The 25,734-nt window shown below is 34.5% G+C and overlaps 1 protein-coding gene across 1 annotated transcript in view; it reads left to right on the forward strand.

The window, feature by feature from the left end:
* LOC148951666 (uncharacterized) overlaps window positions 1-25,734 on the forward strand; it is a 265,037-nt gene that overhangs the window by 220,899 nt on the left and 18,404 nt on the right. Inside the window, exons 8-12 of the mRNA XM_089091180.1 lie at window positions 2,343-2,435; window positions 11,271-11,495; window positions 16,028-16,189; window positions 21,538-21,726; window positions 23,060-23,249. Of these exons, the coding sequence (XP_088947306.1) occupies window positions 2,343-2,435; window positions 11,271-11,495; window positions 16,028-16,189; window positions 21,538-21,726; window positions 23,060-23,249 (859 nt within the window). The remainder of the gene's footprint in view (window positions 1-2,342; window positions 2,436-11,270; window positions 11,496-16,027; window positions 16,190-21,537; window positions 21,727-23,059; window positions 23,250-25,734) is intronic.

A 25,734-nucleotide genomic window follows, 5' to 3' on the forward strand; every position in this document is an offset into this window, starting at 1 on the left:
AATTTCTGTTCCAATGAGCCCTCCTACGATATTCTAGGACCACTGGGTCAATACGATTACCCCTGGGGAAAAGAAAAAAACAAACAAACAAATAAACACGCACCCGTGATCTTTCTTCTGGCAAAAAATGCAAAATTCCACATTTTTGTAGATAGGAGCTTAAAACTTCTACAGTAAGGTTCTCTGATACGCTGAATATGATATTGTGAATTTCATTAAGGTTCTATAACTTTTAGGGGGTCTTTCCCCTTTTTTCGAAAATCAGCCAAATTTTCTCAGGCGCGTAACTTTTGATGGAAAAGATTAAACTTGATGAAAATTATATATTTGAAATCAGAATTAAAATCTGATTCTTTTGATGTATCTATTGGTACCACAATTCCGTTTTTTTGAGTTTCGGTTACCAGTGAGCCGGGTCGCTCCTTACTTACATTTCGTTACCACGAACTGTTTGATTCTTTCTGTTTGCTATCAGTTTTGATCACATTTATCAATTTGGTTATAGCTATAATGCCTGTTTTAGACTTCAGTTTTATTTAATATTAGTTTTGCTCTAATCTACAGATGGTAAACAAAAAAAATTGCCTGACTGACAAAATTTTATTTGTTTTTTTTTTTACTTTTAATTTTGCTCCTATTTATCTATGGTAAAAGATGAAATCAAAAATGAAGATGAAAAGATGAAGTTGCTCTATGAGAGGCGAATTCATATTTTGTTTTACCAAAAATGAAGATGAAAAGATGAAGTTGTTGTTCTATAAGAAGTAAATTTCCATTTTGTAAGCCCACTGAAATCATTGAGACACTTTTAAACTTCAATGTACGAAGAAGTTTAGTTTAAAATCAGCAGTGCCTGAAGTTAAAAGTCAATGTATGACGTTAAACTTCATTTTTGTTTTCTATCAATAGCTACTCAACCATTATTTCTTTTCCCTAATCGAGATTCTAGTTGTTTTTCTATTACAACGTTAAGTAATTTTTACTGAGGAAAGTGGTTTATTCCTTTAGGAATCATAAGAGTATTAGATATATAAGGAACACTTGAAAATCTTTTGCCTGATTTCCTTATTCTGGAAAGCAGAGAAGCTCAGCAAGCTATTAAAATGTTCATTGGAAAGTAAATACGATCTATGGTTAGAAAGTGGATCTTTGACAAAAGCACTGTTTTGCTTTTCTATGGGAAAGGTTTCTCCTGGAAAGAATAAAAGGAAGTTACAAGGGATTATATATATTAATTTTGCTTATTATATGTAAAACAATACAGGTTAAGAACTTCCTGAAATGTTTCCAGTAACTTCTGGTCAAAACTCCTGTAGAATAATTATATTTGATGCTGTTTTATATTGCATTGAACCGTCTTATCCTTTCCGTGCATTGCAAAAAAAGTAAAAATAACGCCATTGGGATGTTCTCAAATATGGTTTCCAAAGATTTTTTTTTTTTGGGGGGGGGGGGAATGTGTTGGTATAAAATGGCTGAAAACCAACTTTCGGTTAATAACCCAATTTAAACTTGTATTCATATTGTGCAATAAATTTCAAAAAATTTTGGTGTCATAATGGTTCAGGGCCGTATCCAGAATTTTTTTTCGGAGGGGGTTTTACATTTTTTTTGGGGGGGGGGGGTTACAAAAAAAAACTCAAAAACGCATACACAATTTGTTTATGTCCATTGTTGTTACGTTTTTACGAGTCAGACAAACATTTCGGGGGGGGGGGGGTGTTCAAACCCCCTAACCCCCACCCCCCGGGATACGGCCTTGTAATGTTTTTTTTTTGTGTATATTGATGCATATTTTGTTTTCAGAAATAAAGGCCGTTTAGTAGGACTTATTTTTCGGGAGGGAGTATTCATGAAAACAACAAAATATAAATCTTTTCTAAAGTGGTCCCATCAGTCCTCCATCATTGAGCATCTTTTGCAGGTTTGCCCCCTCCCGTGGAAAAATCTAGTAGCGTTCAAGGATGGGTGGTATGCCAGGCATACAGTAAGTTTTTGAACGCAATGATGGACAGTATAAATGAGCTTAATACCGTTTTGTTTGGTACACTGTAAATTCACTTACTGGTGGTAAGAATCCTTTATTTTTGCTAATTGAGACCTTGCTTTAACTAAAGTTTGGTATAAATGATAGTATTCAAGATTTAATTTCGCCATTGTAGAGAAACTGCCAGTTACTCTGTGATATAAGATACATTAAACTAACTTAAATATAGGAATAGAATAATACCCTAGGGTGGCAGTATTTTCTCGTAGCTGTCTTTAGAAAAAAAAATAATCGGATAAATTCTAATTTGTTAGCTCCTCAAAGTTTTTAAAAATTATTCACTCTTAAATTTCAGGTCAAGCAAATATCATCTCATGATCGCCTTTCCTTTTTTGGTCTCATGGTTAAGCCGGTTCAACGGTTTCCACAGTTTATATTACTGCTTCAGGTAAATTTTTTTCTGTAATTCTACCATTTTTCTAAATTACGAATTGAAAAAAAAAAGACTTTTTAAATACACTTCAATCTCAAAATGCACCCAGAAGTAAAACAAAGATTAATTTCCTTCTAATTCGAAAATTAAAATCTTTGAATGACTAAATATGAAAGCGAGGGCTGGTCACGATAATGGAAAATATTCTGTAAATAGTTATGATGTGTTTTTCGTATCATCAGCATACGTCGTATTTTTTTCCAAGGGACCAATGATAAAAAAAAAATGGAAATTTTTTTGGAGAATTCAAGACTCCCGTGGACTCAGAGCCAAAACCCTCCCCTGCATACGTCTATATTTTATGTGACATTTTTTTTCTTCAAATTTTTAACGAACATATCATTCTAATATGTTATGACATATTCCGTAAATAATTATGATGTTTTTTTCGTATCATCAGCGTACGTCGTATTTTTTTCCAAGGGACCAATGATAAAAAAAAATGGAAAATTGAAATTTTTTGGAGAATTCAAGACTCCCGTGGAGTCAGAGCCAAAACCCTCCCCTGCATACGTCTATATTTTATGTGATATTTTTTCTTCACATTTTTAACGAACATATCATTCTAATATGTTTATGACCACCCATAGTTTCATTTTTAGTCTTTAAAATTTAATTTTTTTTCAGGTTTCAGAAAAAGAAATATTTTACCTTTTAGTGCATTTGGAAATGAAAGCTTTGCTTTAGAAGTTTTTTGTATACATTTTTAATTCACACTCTTTAGTCTTTGGTAAATCTTTTAGGACAAAATAGTGAATCTTTTCATACTCAACTCTAGCAATTCATACTGTAGACTAACACACTCCGTTTGTCAAACTGCATGCCGAGACCACGCCAGCCTCTCCTTCAAACAAACAGTAGCCATATCTATGATGAATGTCATAGCATTACCTGTTGATTTTTTAAAGATTTGATCCTTGTAAGTTTTGTTTCTCTAAATAGACAAATACAAATAGGAGTGTTTAAACGTGCTAGAAACAGGAAAGTCATGAAATTCAAAGGTTTATTAACGTCTTTTCTAGCATGCCTTGAGTCCTAGCATAAACTTAGCGCAGTTGTATAGACTAGTATGGGGAAATAGCTTCAGGCCCAATCATGAAACAGATGATAAAATAAAAGTTCAAAATAGGGATAAAATCCTCTTTAATAGACAGTTTATAGAAATTCACAAAAATACCAGATATTTCGGTCACATATACAGTAACTGTCATCAGTAGTAAACAAATTATCTACGAAACAGATTGAAAATACTTTTATTTACGAAAGATGCATAACGCCAGTTAAAAAGGGGTTATGTCACGGAACAGATTTTACACGAGGGCGAAAAAATAATAATGATTCGCTGCTTCAATATTGAAGGTTTTCTTCGGGTTTTCCAGACAGTGCATGATTAATTTTTTAGCTATTTCTGGAAGCAATAAAAGACAATAGTTACATTCGTGAAAAATCAGAAACCTCTGAATCTTCGTGAACGAGCTGAAATTTCAGAAAATCGGCCTCAAAACAAAATTCTAAACCTGAAGATTTCACGTCAGCTCTATCGAAAAACATTTTTAATTTTCTGGACCATTTTTCTTGTTCGATAATGTCTCGGGACCTAATTTCTAGGGACCGGGGTTTAAAGCAAATTTTCAGGCAAACAATAGAAATTAAGGAAATTTTATTCAAGAACCTAGATTTGAGGTCAAATAAAGTAAGGTTCATTATTCCCAATGCTTTTGACCTCTGCCCACCTTTTAATTCAAATAAAGCTTATGAACCGGAAACTAGGAAGTCAAGAAGGGTTGCTTCCGGTATTGCGTTGAAAAAGATAAGAACACTAAATAAATTATTTTATTTTGTACATATATCGTTTTTTTTTGCTTTATTTTAGTATATCTGCTGATGACGGTCGCTGTATATGCGACCGAAATATCCAGTATTTTTTTGTTGTTTTTTTCACTGTCTAACAAAAAGATTTATCCCTATTTGAACTGTTATTAATCGAAACTTAAAACACATTGAACGAGCTGGTTTGACACACTTAGTTTACACTTAGACTGGCCCCAGGGGGGGGGCGCAAACCACCTGACTTTTTGAGATTTTGATGAATTTTGGATGAAGGTGATAATATTATTTATTTCATAAAATTTAGTTTTGGTATTTGCCAAGAATATTCCTTCTGGTTATAGATAACTCTTTTTAAAAAAAAATATTACATAACATTATTTGAATTACTCGAACGCAGATGTCAGAGTTGATTTAGTCTTAATACATGCTTGAGGGATCATGTAAGGATTAATTAAATTCTTTGATGAATCAGGAAGGATAAATATGGCACCTTCAATGACACAGATAACCAAACTATGTGTCTCTTTTCATTATATGAAGAAACCTAGTCTAAAGCTGGAAAAAAAATATAGAGGCACCAGGTTCGAACCCGCATACGCTCTGTTTATTTTTTATAACATAAATGCATTGAAATTTTGTATTTTACATATTACGTTTTTGGAGAAGGGATAATTTAAACTAAAATAATGTTGATTATTAATGTCTAAAAGCATAATCAGTGTCGTTACAAATGCGTAGATTATGGTGCTTTTTTATGCGTCTGTACATCATTGGTGCATGAAAGGGGATTTTTTCGAATTTTAATTCCTTTCTGATTTTAGTTGTATTTAGTGAATGTTTTCAGACAAATAAATTCGAATTCTCCTCCTAACAAGAAGCCCTAATTCTTTTTTAAGTTTCACCAATCCTTTCATCTGATTTGGGCACTACAACACTCATCCTCATTTAAATTATTTGAAAAATACAGTCAAAGAATCATTCAAGACCAATCAATAATGCTTGAGGACTATGAACAGATTGTATTTAAATACAACATATTTTTTTATAAATATATTTTATGAATACATATATTTTTTTCAAAATTTTCAAAAACCGTTTGGCAACGTCACGTGTATATAATCTACTAGTGACTATTTATGGCAGCTGATGGCCACCTTACGGCAGTTTTTATGAGTGTAGTGCCTCTCTACCTGATCATAATTGCCACATTTGATTCTGCATCTAATACAAAAAATCTGAAACTTTTAAGTCTTAGCAACCTCACTTTCGTTCGGGTGCTTAGTCTCCATTTATTGTCCAATAAGTTGCTTATAAGAAAGATTTTTATTTCGCAGATTCTTAAAGAGGTTGTCAAATCATTCAATACTGCTTGAGAACTTGCGAACTCATTATATTCAAATTTATCTAATTTTTTAAAATTTTCGAAAACCCTTTAGCAGCGATACCAGGGACGTACGCAGGGGGGAGGGAGGCTCCGGGCCCGCCCCGCCCCCGAAATCTCACGATTTTTTTCATTTCCCCATAATTTTCTGATTTTTCTCAAAGAATAATGGGTTTGAAGGATTTGCCCCCCCCCGAAACAAATTCCTGCGTACGTGCCTGAGCGATACATCTACAATACAAGTTCATTTTTGCCCACTTTCAAAAATACAAAAAAGAAGCAGAATAAAGAACAGAAAAGAAACGAACTGAAACACATAAAGAAAAAATTCTTTATAAAAAATAAAAAATATAGAATCAACCCCAACAACTCTCGTGAATAATGCTAAATGACAGGAAGCGAAACAAACGATTTAGATTTGTATTAAACGAATCTCAGTCTACATGATTCATGACATCTAAAGGGTTGGAATATTAAAAAAAATTAGACTATTCCTTCAAAACAACGTAAAACTTAAAAAAAACTTCAAATAACGACAAAACCCCGAACGAACCTTCAACTGCTCAAACAGCGAATACCAAATTTGCGCAATATACAGTGCTTAGGGCATAGCCAGGGAACGATACAATTTAGCGAGTACACATTTCCTGTAACTGTACTTTAGCGCGGCAAGTTTGTATAGCTGGCGGAGAAACCTGCTATGGCGTGTTCTGCTGCATGTACACCAGTACTATGCTTATCTAGACCATTAAATTATTCATTGTGACTGTTCAGGGACTGCTCTTTGTGGCTGGGGGCCACTTTACCGGAGTTCTCGTGCGTGGATTGCCTCTCAATCCAACCACAACTGAAATATTTAATTCTCCATCAAACGAACACCCTGAATCTTTTTTCAAGTCTGCCATACCTCCCTTCTCTTTCAGCCCCTCAAGTAGCAGCCCCTTTAAAGCTGCTAGAAATACGGAACTGGTCGAAACCATAGAATTGCTACCTGAATAAATACCAATAATATAGAAAAAGCAATGCATGTACGACCAGGTAAACAGCCACCGCGAATCTACAAAAAAAAATGGTAGGAACAATAATAAGGCTTAGGGATTCTATGGAGACAAGTATTAGGCCTGTTTCCTCATTTAGAAATATTATTTGAATGCAAGATAAATATGGGTAGTTGGCCAGAACACATGCTGTCTGCAGCCTATTATGAATTGCTACGTCTGTGCTTTAAATCTCTCTAATTTATCAAATTTGTTTCTGCAAATACTGAGGTCTAAACAAAGCAGGTAGCCTAGCAACGAAACGAATAATACTAATAGTTTCATTGACGTCTGCGACTGTTTTTCTACCATACAAAATTCTTCTGTTTGTTACTACGTTATATTAACATCATTTGTCATAGATAAAGAACAGATTTGAAACTTTCTGTGTCGTAAAAATAAAAATAAATTAAGTAAATATAAAATAAAGTAAGTGAAAATAAAATAAAATAAGTATACTAAAATTAAAATAAGTGAACAGGGGCCCCTTGCTATTGCTGAGATTATCAAATATATTGAAAGATAAGAGGTATTGCTTACTACTACTACTACTGCTAACAACTCACCGCAGCACCAAGCCGCCTGAGGCCAACACTACGCACGATCCTCCTCCACCCCACTCTATTCAAAGCCTCCCTTTTTACACCCGCCCACGAAGTTCCCATTTCCTTTAAATCTTTCTCTATGACGTCCTCCCACGCCAGACGGGGACGACCTGCTTTCCGTCTAGCCCTAGATGGTTGGCCGAAAAGAGCAACCTTCGGCAATCTGTCATCCTTCATTAGCACAACGTGCCCTAGCCACCTCAACCTTTATTTCATTATACCCCGAGAGAGCGGTATTGAACCACAATTTTCGTACAGCCTATTTTTTGGAATATGGTCAGTCAGCCGGGTACCCAGAACAATCCTTAAGCAATTTCTCTGGAAAACATATAGCAAATCTTCATCCGCTTTTCGGAGCGTCCATGCTTCAGAGCCATATTTGACCACTGTCATCACTGTAGATTCTAAGATTCTAATCTTTGTTTTGCAGACTTATATTACTATTCTTCCAGACTTTTTTTTACTGTGAAAAAACACCCTGAGCCTTGGCTATTCTACTTTTAACATCTTCACTGCTCCCACCGTCTTTACTAATAATACTACCAAGGTAAGTGAAGCTGCCCACCTGATCAATCTTTTCCTTACCCAACGTCACCTTTCCATCTTCACTTAGTCCTAGCCTTAGTGACTTAGTCTTCCTAACATTAATTTTCAAACCAATTTTAGCACCCTGAAATCGCAAAACCTCTAAAACTTCATTCATTTTGCTCACACTTTCATCTAGGATGCTTAAATAATCAGCATAATCCAAATCCAGGACACTTTTCCTCCCCATTCGATTCCGTGGTCTCCCATTGCCTTTCCTGTGCTCCTTAAAACAAAGTCCATCAAAATAATCCATATAAAGGGGGATAGAACACAACCCTACTTAACTCCTGATTTAATACAAAAGCGGCTGCTAACCTCATTTCCTACCTTAACCGCAGCAGTGTTATTCTCGTACATTGCACTAATCACTTTAATATTTTGTCTGGTATACCATACAAGGATAAAACCTTTACTTAAGCTCTTCTATCAACATAATCGAACGCTTGCTCGTAATCTATAGAACTGAGGACCGAAGGTGTTTGAAAATTCAGTCACTTCTCAATTATTAGCCTAAGAGTGAAAATTTAGTCGACGCATCCTCTACCTTTTCTAAAACCGCACTGTTCTTCTTTAAAAACTTTGTCTGCTTCATCTCTCAGTCTAAAATGTATCCTATTACTAAGTAATTTACTATCTACAGATACCAGACTAATACCTCGATAATTACTACACTCATTTTCATCACCTTTCTTATAAAGTGGCTTAATTAAGGTTATCCTAAAATCGTTAGGTACTTCCCCTTTTCCAAAAATCATATTCGTAATCTTCAGTAACTTATTTCTAAACTCAGAGCCATCGTATTTAAAAAACTCATTTACCACCCTATCAGCACATGGAGCCTTATTATTTTTTAACCCTTTTAGTACTGTCGCTAGTTCTTCCTCACAAAACAAATCTTCCTTCACATCCAAGGTATCACAAAGTTTTTTACTTTCCTCTATGTCTTTTACTGCGACTCTATCTCGGTTAAGCACGTTTTCAAAATGTTCGGCCCATCTCTCTATAGTTTTTTCATTATAGCTAATTGCGACACCACTCCTATCTTTAACTGGGACAAGTCCGGATTGACTACTCCCTCTCAATTTGTTAACGTGCCAGTACAAAGTTTTACTATTATGCCGTCTAGCTGCATCTTCCATATCCTCGGCAATTTTATCCATGGCCTCCACTTCACACCTCTTTAGTTAATATTTTAATGATTTTTTCACTTCTTTTCCATTTCTTTTGTTTTCATACGATTTATCACTCAGATAATTCTTGTACAAGTCCTTTCTCCTTTCTATTAAACATAAAGCTTTTTCACTAATATTCTTAGCTGCAGTTCTAGCTTTCTTCCCTAATATAAATTCAGCAACTTCACAAATTATTTTTCTAAAATTATCCCAACCATCTTCCACATTATCAAATTTTAAACTCTTAAGTTTAATATTCAACTGTTCCTGGAAAGCTTCTCTCAAATTCTCATCCTAAGTCTACCAACATCATAACTTCCCGGGAGGTGGTTACCCTTCCGATATTTCAGCTTTAAATTAACCCTTGACACTACTAGATGGTGATCTTTACTTTTAACATCAATAACAGCACTCCTATATACCCTATTATCTTGTATTGATCCTGCCAGTCTTCCGTTTGCTATAACATAATCAATAAGGTTTGCTGTCTTACCATCACGTGAATACCATGTTAACTTATGAGCCATTTTATGACCAAACACCGTATTGGATATGACTAGATTATTATAGCTACAAAATTGCAAAAGTCTGTATCCATTACTATTTTATTTTCCTACACCAAATTTACCCAGGTTGGGATACCATCTATTCCTATTTCTACCAACCTGGGCGTTAAAATATCCCGGTAATAACATCATATTTCTACCTGGGACCGTGTCTATTTGTTCCTGTAACTGTAAGTAAAATTCATCTGAGTCTATAGTATCTCCGTCAGTCGGTTCTACAGGGGCGTATACTACTATAACTGATACCCTGAACTTTCTAGTCATAAAATGAGCTATTATTATTGTATTATTAATACCTTCCCAGCCTAAACAAGACTTAGCAGCTTCCATATTCATTATGAGCCCTACTCCCTGTCTATGTACCCCATCCTTCCTGCCTGAGTAAATAGATCCTATGTATCCTGATTTTAGGCTTCCTACTCCGGGAATTTGTTTTTGAGACTCCTATTAAGTCAAGTTCAAATCATCTGTACTCGTCAGTCAAAATGTCGATACGATAGTCATTTTTTAATGTCGTAACATTCCAAGTTCCAATTTTCATGTTCTTTAAATGTGTATGTAATTAATTCTTGTTCGTTGGAGATCAGGGACATAACCAGAAGGTTGACCTTAGGGACTGGGCCCTTCTCCCGAAATTTAAAAATTGTAGGTATTTATTCAAATTATCCAGTAAAAGTTATTTTGTTATCCCCCCTTAAAAATTCCTCCGTGCTTGCTTACTCATTGTACCCTATCATTCAAAGTAACCAATTTGCCATACCAAGTTAATATTATAGTATAAAATTATCATCTACATTACAATTATCTAGAATTTCGTCTAAAAACTATAATTATCTGAAGCCCCTTTCCTTTAAGAAGTTAGATGAAAATAATATTTCTTGGAAAATAATTCGTTTGAGCTCAGTGTGTTTCTATATATGCACTGTGATCCTCCCGTATTCCCACACCCCCAAATGCCCCTGTGGCTCGCACAGGTTAGCTGTCCAGAGGCTAGAAAACCTGGTTGAATCCGTATTTATTCACTTAAAAACCCAACTGCAACAACATAAAATGGACGGAGCAATAAAAAAAAAAAAAATATTAACAAAACAACTACAAAAACATGCAGATGAAGTTAATACGAGAAAGTAAGATAAGTAATTCAGTTGTAATTCGAATAGGAATGCTCCAGAAGGGGTAACCTGCTATTTTCTTTTTGCTTTTCAAAAAGTTTGGATAGTGGATCTGCTAAGCTTTATTTATGGACGAATCCTGTGTTCGTGTCTACAGCGATGTGCGGAACAAATATTTGGTAAAACGGAAAAATACGAATCGGCTTTTTTTTCTCAGTTTTAATAGATGTATTCCTAAAGACATACAGGATAAGAGGATATGAGATAGGCTGACAGCATTGTCTGGCGAGGTGAAAATGGTCAAAGTAAGGCTTTTCAGAAACAATTAAATTATAGGGACCATATATTTGGCGAGAAACATGCGCGATCAAACGACTGTCAGTGTTAGAATTACAATTTATTTCTGCTATAAGAAGCAAGAAGGCAGTAGAATATCATTCGTTTGACTTCTGTGTCTTTATTGTCTATCATCAGTTCTAAAAATAGTCTTTTACAACAGGATCTGATAAAGCACACACCACCAGGGCACCACGATCGAATGTCGCTGCAGATGGCATTAACACAGCTTGAGAGTTTGGCAGAGCTTTTAAATGAAAGAAAACGTGAAGCTGAGCAAATTCAAGCCTTTAGAGAGTCTTTAAAGAGACTTTCTGGAAAGTTCTCTATCCGTCCTTTGTCGGATGGCAACCGGTACCTGTTAAGACAAGATGATGTAACTCTTGTGGTAAGTTTAATTCTTAAACATCTGCCCATTTTCATTTCTAACTATTTTGAAGCTGTCGCTCTTTATTAGGATTTTAGCATGATGTCATGACGTCATGTAGATAATAGATAATTTTTTTTAACTGCATTTTACTTTATTCTGAACACAGCCCCTTTTTAAAAGGACACTAGGACGTTCAATGTCATATCGAATGAGCCCCCTCCCAAGTTTCTACGACAACCCCTTCTATATGAAGTGGTCGGGTAAAAAGATAATAAACAATACTTGGGAGCCATATCGCGCCTTACTAAGCACCTTTAACTGAAGTTAATAGACTCAAATCTAGAACCTGAAATTCAATACCATGATGAAGATGCCGCAAATATTGTTTGCTATGTATATTGTTTACTTTGTATATAAAAAAGTTTTAAAAAATATGGCTCTTCGGCTGTCTTACCCTCTGTTGGCGACAATTCTTTGTTGTTGACTTAATAAAAATAAAACTGAAATTACTCCTATTTTCAGTAGATCCTTGACAAAACTAAAAGCTTTATTACTTTAAAGTTATTAACGTCTTATTTACCCTGTCGTGGAAGAATCTCAGGGTGAATCAATCCTTGGCAATGTTAAACCTGACTATCGAATGTGGGTTATGTCCCCTTTTAACCCCTCTAAAGGCCAGAGGGTCGTTTGCAGTCCACCGAAAACTAAATAGATTGCTTAGACGTTCAGACGTTTCAGAAAATTCAGACGTTTTTTCTATGTTTTGAAAAGAATTTTGTTCCTTTCAAATAAAGGAACATATTGTTTTGTTTCCTATATTTTTCAAGACAAAAAAACCGCTGAAAATTAGTTGAATATTAGACTAGTAAATCTAATTTAATCTTTACAATTATATTGGTCTCAGGGTAGAAAAATAAGCAGAAGTTAATAAGCTTCTATTGTCTGGGTTCCCTAAAGTCTTTACAACCTTGTCAAGCTCGAACTTAAGTTTTCAAATCGTTTTTAAGTTTATTTAGAAGTCTTGGTTCCATTTATGGAAAAAACTGATGGTGGGTTTATGGGCCTGGTGGCAGTGGCGGATCCAGAGGGTGCGCAAGGGGGGCACCCCCTCCCCCGATGGTAGTCTAAAGTAGTGTAATTTACTTAATTAACTCAAGTTTCCGTTAATTAAACTTGCTCCTAACGCAAGTTTATCAGATCAACCTATTTTGCGCCCCCCCCCCCCTAAAGAAATCCTGGATCTGCCTCTGCCTGGCGGTGTTGAACAAACTCACTCAAATACAATTAAAATGTACCTTTTACTGCCCTCTTTTTATTATAATTTGTCATATAGAGCTTTAACTAACTACAGCAGAAATATGCTATATTAAATTAAATGTACATAAATACAACTATTATGCCCCATACAATCAAACCTCGGCTCTTGACCAGAATTCGTGTTGATAGTTTGTTCCAAAACAGAATTGTTCGAGAAACGAAACATATTTTCTAAGAAAATAGATCTCCAATGCAATGAAAAAAAGAAATGCACTGTGCAACAAACGAACTTTGCGATACGGTGCCGTGGACCGCCGTGGCTGTCGGTTCGAGAATGTTTATTTTGGGGGTCTCTTAGCCACGTGTCACTGGCCGACAGTTTTTTTTTTAAACAGAGGCCTTTGACACTGGAATTTCCTGTTCAGAAACCTCGGCTCTTGACCAGAATTCGTTTTGATAGTCTGTTCCAAAACAGAATTGTTCGAGAAACGAAACAAATTTTCTAAGAAAATAGATCTCCAGTGCAAGGAAAAAAAGAAATGCACTGTGCAACAAACGGACTTTACGATACGGTGCCATGGACCACCGTGGCTGTTTGTTCGAGAATGTTTATTCTGGCGGTCTCATAGCCACATGTCACTGGCCAAAAGTTTTTTGTAAAACAGAGGCCTTTGACGCTGAAATTTTCTGTTCAGAAACCTCGGCTCTTGACCAGAATTCGTTTTAAAAGTCTGCTCCAAAACAGAATTGTTCGAGAAACGAATCATATTTTCTAAGAAAATAGTTGTCAAGTGCAAAAAAAGAAAGAAATGCACTGCGCAACAAATTTTACGATACGGTGCCGTAGACCGCAGTGGCTGTATTATATGTTCCTTTTGGGCGTCTCATAACCAATCGTCACTGGCCGAAATTTGTTTGGAAAATAGAGGCCTTTGACTCTAGAATCTTACTGTTTAAAAACATACTTTTGGGACAATAAGACGTTCGAGAACCGAGATTTAATATGTTATGATTTATTATAATTTTTCTAACTTCTTAAATCTTTTCTGAACATGTTAAATAACAGGGATGTGGGTGAAACAGAAGGAGTATAAAGAGAATGATTTATGAAAGTATAAAACCTTGAAATTCCCTCCTGTTAGGACTTATTGCTAGCCTAACAGGAGGCTAGCAATAAGTAATGTAATGGCTAGCATTATAGCTAGCCAATGATTTACAATGAAACTTTAATGGGCTAGCTATAAAACTAGTTTTTCTTTTAGTACTTAATGGCTCTATTTGACGGTTTCAAAACCTACGGTGTAGTATGCTAAAAACAGTTTGAACGAGTTCAAGTAAAGAGCGACCTATCAACACAAACTAAAACTAAAATAAAACTGAATTTTTGATTACAAAGTATATACAACATGAGTATGCTCTATATGTTAATTCAAAATATGCAGCATTCACTAATTTTGAATTTCTGTATCCTAAGTTGTTAGCAATAGAAATTTTTGCCAGTTTCAGAAAAAAAAGAGGAAATGCCCTCTAAAAGGGGAGTGAATCTTGACGGAAAGTACACCATGATATTCCACTCTCTACCACAGATATTTTGAGCTTCTATCAGCAAAGATACAGAATTTTTTATCTTTGTTGTAAAAGAAAGTAACGGTCGCGTGTTTATTTATTTTTTTTCCAGGGGTTAAGGTAGAAAAAAGAGGGATGTAAAAATGCTATTGAAAGAGAGGGGAACAGAAAGATTCGAACAGAAATTGAAAGCCTAATTCATAGAGATCAATTCACGAAAAAGTACTGTATTACCACCATATTGGGCCATGAAATAACGATTTTTAAGATGGCCAATTCAGTTTAGAGCTCTCGAAAGACTATTTTCTTTGGCCTTTAGATGGCCTTTAGAAGGCTTTTAAGATGGCCCCCCAGTTTCAGAAGCTATACTGGGGTGCGATGGTGCATTCAACACTCAGTACCATAAAAATGAACTGTTATTATATACCGCTTATCCATTAAACAATGAATCTTCTACTTGTTTTTTTTTAATACCATCAGTAAATAAAACACCTTTAATCATCAACCGAGTATTACCTTATTTACGTACGGACTTATTTATTTATGGACTGTATTTACTACTCTATGTTTATTAATTTATATTTAAGAATATTCTGTTTTATCGTGGAAAACAAATGCGCATAAATGAGACCTCTTTCTTGAAGTATTTTTATACAAAAATTAAACTATGTAAAGAGTGCTGGGTTGAGGGAAGTAGCAGCTCCCTTGTAAAGAGTAACATTAAGGCAATTCGATATCTTAAAAATCATTTTTGAGAGCCTCAGCATTTGCTGACTGTCTCAATGACAAATAACCCATTAGTGAATTTTTCCATCATCACAGGGAATCCCCAAAGCTTTTAAAATACTCAAATTATATTTCCGTAAAATTTTGGCAAAAATTGATAGAGAATTTTGAATGTGTCAAAAGTTCAAAAAGCTAGCGAGAGGCTAGTATAAAGTAAAGAAAAGTATAATCTTTTACTAATTCTTAAGCAAAGTACTGTCTATTCAATCTTCCTACAACATAAATAGTACATCCCCTGTGTCGGCGAGGTTTTTAATCAAAACAGGTAGCACCACAGGGAACCCCCTAAAGCTGTTAAATTGCTGGGACAATAATTCCTTTTAGCTGATTTTTTACATCCTCTTAGCAGGTATGCTAGAACGATTTTTGGGACTGCCCTTTCCTGAAATTTAAAAATAAAATTCTGCTCCGTTTACTCCAAAAAAAAATCTCACTTTCTAATAATATAATCTTTATTAAATTTGAATATCTCTATCTTGGGCACAAAACGAGAGAAGCTAAATGATTTTTCTAAGATTTTCAGGAAACTAGGATCGGCTTTTAGTTTCCAGTCGTTTATTCGCATCTCTTAACGAAGCTCTACAAGTTCCGGACTGCCAGATAGATAGTTTGGCCACAAAAACTAAAAACGGTTATATTGGACGAGATCGGGTTATTCTTTAAGATACCACACCATCTTAAAGGTTAGAACGAGCAGGAATTTTCCTGTTATGACCTTTTCTTAAATCACAACACATTGGGTCAAACCTTAGTCAAACCTTAGCATAAAAAGTGGGGAGATTCGAATGGGGGGGGGGGGGTTGGAGGGGCGATAGATCCTCTTATATACAGTAAAAATTATATTCTTTTTCAATTTTGATATGGCTTTACTAAGAAGACAATTCTTGTGTCTGTAGTTGACCGTAAATATCTTTTAAAAAAGAAACGTCTATTCCTTCTAGGAATTTGGGCCCTTAGGTGCAATCAGCAAGACCAAAGATCGTCGTCTTCTTCTGTTAAATGATCTCCTATTATGTGTCGCCGTAAGCAGTAAGGAAGGAGACGATTACCGAAATAGTGAAAGGCTTCAACTCAAATGGGCCTATCCTGTTTCAGATATAGAGGTATTTACTATGCCTTTTTCTAGTAACAATACAAGACAGTGATTCAAATTAAGTTATTCATAAACTAGGAGAAATCATTCATAAAATAACTTGGAAATTATAACTATACTAATTCTTTCAATATTCTAATAAATATTAAACTAAATCATTTTAAATTAATTAGTCAAAATAACTATGTAATGTCTCAATTGTAGTAGGCTTTACAGTGTTTAGAATAGTATGTCTTTGCTTCATTTTGAACTATATTAAGATACTTAGAGAATAGCTGCTATTTCAGCTTTGGTTATATCAATTGTACGATAATGTCCTTTTGATAATTTTCTTAGTAGATGCAGTAATACAAATTAAATAATAAAGTAATATAATATAATGTGCAAAATAGCCTAATGTAAATAAGTAACAATATTAAATAATAATTTCCAAACAAATAATGCTATGATATTTTGAAATAATGTAATATAAAAATAAAATTGATAATATAAAATTCTACAACACATTTTATAATAATAAAAAACATAAAGCTGAAAACTGTCAGAAGCTGAAAACTGAAAACTGTTACAAAAAAACTTTAAAACAGGCATCAGAAATGGGTTTTTATGCATTTTTATTGCGTTTTTTTATGAATCTGGGAGATATTTCTGGGGAGGGGGGTCTTATCCTCACTCTTCCCCAAATTACGGCCTTGAGTACCAAAATCCAGGTTAATCAAAAACTAAAAACAGTCAAGTTAAACAAAAAATGCGGAATATTAATAAGTTAATATTCAAAAATTAAAATTAGGATGCAAAAAAAAAAGAAAAAAAAAAATAGGAAAAAAGAACCATCCTTGCACGAACTTCTGGTCGCCCATTACATAAAAAAGGGAGTGTATGCTATAGTTTTTTGCTTTTCTATAAATTTTAATTTTAAATCGAATTTAAATTTTAATTAAAGTTTAAATCGGGCCGACAACGCCTCTTGAGCTAGCGCTTTTGATTTAGCATCTCTTTGCATTTAAGTTTCCCTCCAATCACTTTCGACTATTAAAAAGGGCATTAGCCCTTTCTATTTTCTATCGAGTGAGCCCTTTTCGAAGTTCCTACGACAAGTCCTTCGATACAAAGTGCCATGATTAAAAAAAAAATAATAAAAAAAAAATAAATAAAAATAGTGTACCCCCATCGATCTTTACTATGAAAATGTCAAGCTTTCCAATTGCTTTCGACTAATAAAAAGGGCACTAGCCCTTTCAGTTTCCAATCGAATGTGCCCCTTTTGAGTTTCTACGACAACGCTTTCTATAAACACCTTGTATGCCCCCAACATAAATTACAACCCTTGCCCTGAGGGCTGTGAGGGCGTTGTCATCCTCAAAGACCTAATTTCCAGAATTTTCAGCTACGTTAAACAAAATGGCTATTTAAAAATTTTGATTGGGTGTGTTTGGGGAAATGGTGGGCCTGAGAGGGGCGTTAGTTGCTCTCCAATCCCTTTCAACTATTCAAAAAGGCACTAGCCCTTTCAATTTCCAATCGAATGAGTTTTTTTGAAGTTTCTACGACAAGAATTTCAATAAAAACCTTATATGCCCCCCAGGGCATAATTTACAGCCCTTGTCCTGAGGGCTAGGGGGGGGGAGTGTTATCCTCAAAGACCGAATTTCCAGAATTTTTCAACTACGCTGAGGAAAATTGTTATCTTAAAACTTTGATTGGATAGGTTTGGGGAAATGGTGAACGTGAGAGGGGGGTTAGTTGCCCTCCAATCACTTTCGACTATTAAAAAGGGCACTAGCCGTTCTAATTTCCAATAGAATAATTCCTTCTTGAAGTTTCTACGCCCAAGCTTTCTATAAAAAAAACTTATATGCCCCAAGGGAATAACTTACAACCCTTGCTCTGAGGGCTGTGGGGGGAGTGTCATTCTCAAAAACACAATTTCCAGACTTTTTAACCACGTCAAACAAAATAGCTATCCCAAAAATTTGATTGGATCTGTTTGGGGAAATGTTGGGTGAGAGAGGGGTGTTAGTTATCCTCCAATCAACTTTCGACTATTAAAAAGGGCACAAGCCTTTCTAATTTCCAATCTAATGAGACTTTTTTGAAGTTTCTACAACATCATTATCTATAAAAAAAAACTATATGCCCCCAGGGCATAACTTACAACCCTTACCCCGAGGGCTCTGAGAGGGGCTATCATCCTCAAAGACCTAATTTCTAAAACTTTTAACAATGTTGAACGAAATGGCTGTCTAAAATTTTTATTGGATGTGTTTGGGGAAAAGGTGGTCGTGAGAGGGGGGTTAGTTGCACTCAAATCACTTTCGACTATTAAAAAGAGCACTAGCCCTTTGAATTTCCAATCAAATCAGCCGTTTTTGAAGTTTCTACGACAAAGATTTCAATAAAAACCTTATATGCCCCCAGGGTATAACTTACAACCCTTGCCCTGAGGGCTGTGAGGAAGTGTTCTCCTCAAAAACATAATTTCTATCTGGAAATCAACTCTGTTGAACACAAAGGCTATCTAAAACTTTTAATTTGGTGTGTTTGGGGAAGTGGGGGGCGTGGACTGGGTGCTAATCGCCCTTCAGTTAATTTCGAATATTAAAAAGGGGTACGAGTCATTCCAGTTTTCAATCAAAAGAGCCCCTTTCGAAGTTTCTACGACAACTTTTTCGATACGAAGTGCCCTGGTCTAAAGAAAAAAAAGTGATACATTGTGCCAACATCGTTCTTTACTTAGGCAGCGTGATTGCGCTGCCTATGATTAAGTATATTGAGAAAAACATATAAAGTTTGGGTTTCCGAGAGATTTTGAAGCATGATTGGGTGATGGACAAAGTACGCAGAATTCTAATTGCCTTATTTTGAATCATCTGAATTCTCTGTGAGTCACAAATTAGTCACATTAGTTACAAATGAGTCACAAATTCTATTCATATTTTGGGTCTTTAATAACTAAAGAATGGTCCTAATTTCGTTTATTAAATTTTGAAAAATAATAATTAAGTTCATTTTGAACTGCAAAAAAAAGAAAAAATGTCGGTTAAAAAAGCCGGAGCTGCAGCGCATAATTAAACATATATAGCTCTTGCCATATTCTCGGTTTTGAATAACCGAAGAATTGTCTGTTTCATTTTTTTTTAGTTGAAAAAAAATTAAAAATTTTTTTTAGTTGAAATAATTTTAAAACAGGCATAAAAGAAAATATAAAAGTCTCGATTGAACGAGGCCGAGCTGTAGGGTACAAATAAAGTTGCTATAGCTCTAGTCAAATTTTCTGTTTTGATGAGAAAACTAGGCAAGAAACAGGTCAAGGAGGCACACTTGTGCCTCTATAAAGAGGCGACCCACCACAATGTTAAGCGATTTCCGGTCCTAGCGGTCGCAGAGAGACAGTGGAAATCGCATTTTGTAGCCCAAGCTCCAACCAAGAAACGTGCAAAATTTCACCCCCCTCCGACTTTATCTTCATGGGTAAAGTGGGCCAGAAGTTTCGACTCTCCGACCACAGCCCCCCTTTAACGTTGTTTGATTGGGTTGACATTTATAGGTTAAGCTTTCCTAGGCCCCGGAGCTTATCCTCGAAATTTCAGCTCAATCTGATCACTCCTTCCAAAAAAACAAATCCTGTTTTCCAAAAAACAAATATAGCCACTTAAAGTTCATTTTTTTCTTCTTGTTAGCCACGCCTACAGGCCACAGTTGGCAACTCCTTAAAACGTACAGGGATTAGGAGGCACAGTTGGGGGGCTGCCGCCCCCAAACCCCCGCTTTCGCAACATTTAAATAAAAAAAAAAGTTCTTTAAACAGAAAGTAAGGAGCGACATTAAATCTTAAAACGAACAGAAATTATTCCGTATATGAAAGGGGCTGTGCCCTCCTCAACGCCTCGCTCTTTACGCTAAAGTTTGACTTTCTCAACACTCTTTTTTTTTAAACAATAAATACTTTAGCGTAAAGAGCGAGGCGTTGAGAGGGCACAGCCCTTTCATATACGGAATAATTTCTGTTCGTTTTAAGATTTAATGTCGCTCCTTACTTTCAGTTTAAAAAACTTTTTTATTTAAAGGCTGCGAAAGCGGGGGTTTGGGGCGGCAGCCCCAACTGTGCCTCTAATCCTGTACGTTTTAAGGTTCGACCTTGTAACTCAGCCTCTTTAACTCTTTAGAAAACGTAGTTTTTTTCAAATAATTAAAAAGAAGACTCCATGCAAAAAATTCAGTCTTGTTAACATTTTTCCAGAAATAATCGTTTCTGAATTTTCTGATATTTCTCTTCCAAAAATATTCATAAAGGTTATTTTTTACTTTTTTATATTCAGAGAAGCTCTATTAGATTGATTTTCAAAGGGATTTATATTTTAATTGAAGCTTCACCTATGAATTCATTGAATAATTGTATAATTTTTAGTCAGTTTTTGCGTGTTTTCTATTTTTGAAATATTTGTTGGGTTGGGCCATCTATTTTTTTCGTAAAAAAAAGTTCATGAAAAACATGCTTTAATTAAAAGCTCTGGGAAAAATTAACGGAATTCTTTTCAAAACAGATGAATTTTCTTTAAAATATTCGAATTAAACTAGTAAAGGCAATGATTAATTTTAAATATATTTGTAAAGTGCAGTAAAGCGAAAGCCCCTCAAAAATCCATTAAAAATAGATACACCTAATGTAATTAAGTAATAATTTTGGTTTATAGCAGTTAGTTCACAAGGGGAAGCAGACTTGTTGATTACCCTCCTAACCCAGTACTTTTTCATTAGCTTTCTTTTATTTTGTTAGCTTTGTTTTGCTAGTATTTTTTTGGTAAATTTTGCCAAATTTGACCCCCTGATCCCTATCATTGGAAAAGGAATAAACTTGCCTAAAATTGACAACTAAGCTCAAAGAGCTAATTTAGAGAGGCTTTAACCTTCAAGTTCCATTACGTTAAAACAAGATAGCATTAAAATCCCTTAATTCATATTGAAATGTAGGGTTAATATTCAGATGAGAACTTAAATCATATCGTTTTTAGACGAAGAATGTAAATTATCCAAACTTTTTTTTTGCTGGGTTTTTTGCTTTTTTGCTTTTTGCTGTCATTTTTTGTATTCATTCCCATAGTTTTGCAGAACTACCATAAGACTTTTATTTTTTGTTAGCTTTGTTTTGCTAGTATTTGACAAACATAATGCCACATAAAAAACATATAATGGGGGTGGTTCAGTAAATTCAAGGGATTTTTATCGTTACGAAAATTTTTGGGGTCGTTGTACTCTTTATGAAATATATCAGTGAGACTGGTTTCAATAAGACTTTTATTTTTTGTTAGCTTTGTTTTGCTAGTATTTTTTTTGGTAAATTTTGCTCTCTTATTTTAGGTTGAAGACATGAGTGCTTCTCCAACTTTAAGTCGACTGCTTGCTGCCAGTGGCACCAATGGTTTAAAATCTTCGGAAGTTACTTCGACTGTTGATCAACTGTGCCATGAAATGAACACGTTAATGCAGGATTATGAAACTCTTAGCAGAATCTCAAATCTAGTGCAATCATTACGCGGAAATTATGAAGTAAGTAGCAACTGAGATATCACTTATGAAATTCCTGCTTTATTAGGATGCATGCCTTATAAAAAAAAATGTAAATATTGTCGAATTATTTTGAAATAAGAAACCCTGTAAAAAAAAAACTGTGAATTTTTAGAGACTGTTTTGGGAGGGATGGGAAAGGTATGAGAAAGACTTCGGGGAGGAAGAAGGGTTCTGAAAGCGAGAAAAAAGGATGAAAGACAGAATGAACGAATATTCAATAAAGGTAGGCGTACCTCAGGGTAGTACATTGGCATCTGTTATATATATATATATATATATATATATATATATATATATATATATACATATATATATATAAATATATATATATATATATTTATAATTTCGTTTTCCTTAATTCTGAAATATCTGTGTTCTTCAGATTTTTGTCATCCTACAAGTCATTTCGGAACAAACTTAAAAAGATAAAACAAAAGTAATTTCCTGCCTGTGAATTTTATCCTTTTATTTTTTGTAGATTTTGCAAAACATTCTAGGGAAAGACAGGATGTTAAGATATCTTATTTACTTCATTGCTTTTATTTAAACCATTCTTGTAATTCATGCGTGGTCTCGATGCATGAGTTTTTTACTATGTAGAGCTATGAATTTTTTTTTTCCCAAAAGGTGGCATTTACTGGTAAGTTCAGATGCACAGGATTTTGACAAAATTTTTAAGGGTCTTTTCGCTATTTAAAACTTAAAACTTAAAGAATATCCTTAAACTTAAAACTAGAAAAACCTTTGAAGGATGCTGTCAAAATCCTATGCGATCGACTTAAGCATATAAGCCGCTGTTTGCATTAAACTGCCATTTTATATTAACAATTAAAAAACTCAAAATGAATTTTTGGCTTTTTCATCTCTTCTAAAATGTGTAATATACTGCTTATTTTATGTCCGTAGCCATATTGCACGAGGGTTTTACAAGGAAAATTAGGAGGTCCAATTCCTAATCAAATACATTCTAAGTTTCCCCAGAAATTATAAGAGACAATTTTGGTCACACTGCCGTCTTTGCTGATATATTCTTACCTTTAAGTTGTCTTTTAGTTATAAGTTGCCAGCAGTAAAAAGTGGGCTTTTCACAGTTTCTTAAGAAAGGGCCTCTTCTATTGTAATCTTTATTTTCCATTTTTTTTTATATTATCCGTGGACTATATTTTTATTCTTATTCTTGCGCTAGGAAGTGGAGGTCTCGGCTGGAATGTTTGCATTTTTCTCTCTTTTTTCTCTGGGTGCGACTTACCTCGTTTTTCTTCTTTATTTAATTTTTTTTTCGTTCCTTTCCCTTATTATAGCCCTCTTACAGGGGTTGAGTTTGTCAGGAGTTCAGCAAGCTTTGGCATCTATACAACGGGCAATTCAGTCCAAAGATGAAGCGATGGCTTGGGTTGACAATTGCTGTTTGCATTTGACTGTGAGGTCAACATCTAGAGGAAAAGAAGAAAAAATTACATTCCAACTTGAGTCACCAAATAATCGAAAAGATTGGATTACAGGTAATAACGCATAAATAAAAAATAAATACCGAAATGAAAAGAAACAAAACAGTGACCAATAACTTTTAATAAAAATGGTGAAATTACTGAAGTTCCAAATATTACGATTTTTTAGAACCAAAATTTTTTTAGACGAAAAAACAAGAAAGTTAACTACATTTTAAGTAACAAAGAACTGATTGAACAAAAGTAAAATAAGGAAAAACGTCGGTAAAAATAAAAGACAAATAGAAAGATAAAACAATAACCTGCTTGCGTAGCTAGAAAAGCCGAGGTGGATATTTTGAATCTTCTCTTAGATATTAGACTGCATAGTATTAATGCTATATTGTATTATGCATTATGCTATAATGGCTAATTCTATGCCCATTAATTTCTATACCCATTTTACCCGATACATTGTATCGAATGCTGTAAAAAATGATACTTTTTTTTATACGAATCTCTAGTAAAGAAAAGGACAACTTATTTATACAAGCATAATGCAAAGATTTTGTTTTGATGTAGAGATACAGAATGGCGCGATGAATTGATTAAAAAGTTGGAGAAATAATTTAACTTTAGTTTGGAAATCGAACGAACTGGCCAACATTGTGAAAGGCCAAACTGCTTTACTTTGTTGTGTTTTGTTTTTAACCAGGTATACAATAATATACCATTATATACCATTTACAATAATATTTCAAAATACCATTTAATATACCATTATATACCTTTTACAATAATATATCTACCCCTTTTGTCATTTGTATGTTTTATGAAGTTGATCAACTTGGCTTCCGAATGATCTATTTGTTCAAAGTAATGTGATTGACTAAATGGTGCGGTAGCGCGTTGACTTCTAAAATTAAGGTTTTGATTGTATTATAAAGAAATTTTCAGATTGTGTTCCAACTAGAGTCAACGAAACTCTGAGGTACAGCGATTATATTTAAATAAAAGATAAAAAAAACATATTTCATGTCCATGCACATACACTGGAACCTTTTTTTATTGGATATGGTAATGAGGGGGGGGGGGCTAAGAAGAGACAGGTATGTCTGAAAAAAAACGCGAAAATAGGCTCGCTAAATAGAAAATAAATAGAGAGTGTGAAAACCGTAGAAACCCTTGAGTTTTAGGGGAAGTGGGACCGAGCTTTATAATGCCGGAACAACAAGTTACAGGGCATATAGAATAAAACCTGTACCACTAATATGGAGCTACAAAGAATAGTGAAGAAGTCTTAACAGTTAATTACTAAGGGCTTATCTTACAGTTCCCTGATAACTAAGCTAGATTCACGTTTAATGGTGAATTGTAAAGTAGGTAATTAAAGTGTCTCTTGTTCTATTCCCTCATATTTATTTTGGGCTAATCAAAGGGTAAGACATACGGCTATTTGTTGAACTTTGTTATCAAAAGGACAAATTAGTCAAATTATTATCTGCACTCAATAGAAAACATCTGGAATGTTCATCTTATCATGGAGTAAGTCCAGTGTAAAATTCCCCGTTTTATTGCGGATACAAGCTGCTTTATCACTGGATTTGCTAAGAAATCTGGTCGAAATATAAATCAGAAATAAAAGCGGATCTAATACTGAACCGGGATACCAATATCATTGAATTTTAAATTAGACACTTTCCATTGACATCTACCTCAACTTTACGCAGTGGCGGATCCAGGGGGCGCCCCCTGATATTGTTTGAAGTAGTGTAATTTACTTAATTAACGCAATTTTGCGCTATTTAAACTTGATCCTAACGCAAGTTTATCGGATGAACCTATTTTGCCCCCCCCCCAAAAAATAATTCTGGATCCGCCCCTGACTTTACGTTCACCCAAGTATAAATTCATTCATGAATGCTGGGCCGTCTTAATGGCAAATCGTTACTGCTAAAGAAATGCCGGGGTGAAGTTTCAGGAATCAGGAGCTGAAGTGAAGGATCAGGAGCTGAAGTTTAACCTGTTTCGTCTATCTTTTTTCTTAGGAATTTTCTGGATCCTTCAAAAACTCGGAGGCTAATTTCGTATATTTAAATCGACAATTATTTTGTTAAAGAAAAAAGTGCAAACGGCTTATAGAAATTTAAAATAAAAGAAGTGGGGTTCTTTTTAACAGTAGAAATAGCTCTTATAATACGTATATAATAGAAGTTAATATTACATAATAGTTTATGTAATACGGTAGGTAGGATACCTTTTTTTAGGAAGGGGATACACCTAAGGTCAATTTGTTTTCTTCTTTGAGTATATAGCTTCTTTTTAGGTATTCTTTCAGGGGAAGGGTTGGAACCCATATTCTCGTTGTATCTGTCCAAGCTTTGAATGCAGTCACTTGTAGCTTATGGCTTTTCTCGTTAATTTGTAATTTTCTTTCTTCGTTAACTTATGAAGTCGTTTTCATGAATTATAATGTGCAATTCTTTTCAGAAATAATAACTATAATCTGAAGCTCTTAGATTTTTGTAGTGTTTATGATAAGCTGGTTAAAAAAAAGTAT

This window comes from Artemia sp. Qi Xiang Cuo, chromosome 6, assembly GCF_049724085.1.
Source record: "Artemia sp. Qi Xiang Cuo chromosome 6, ASM4972408v1, whole genome shotgun sequence".
NCBI classification, from domain to species: domain Eukaryota; kingdom Metazoa; phylum Arthropoda; class Branchiopoda; order Anostraca; family Artemiidae; genus Artemia; species Artemia sp. Qi Xiang Cuo.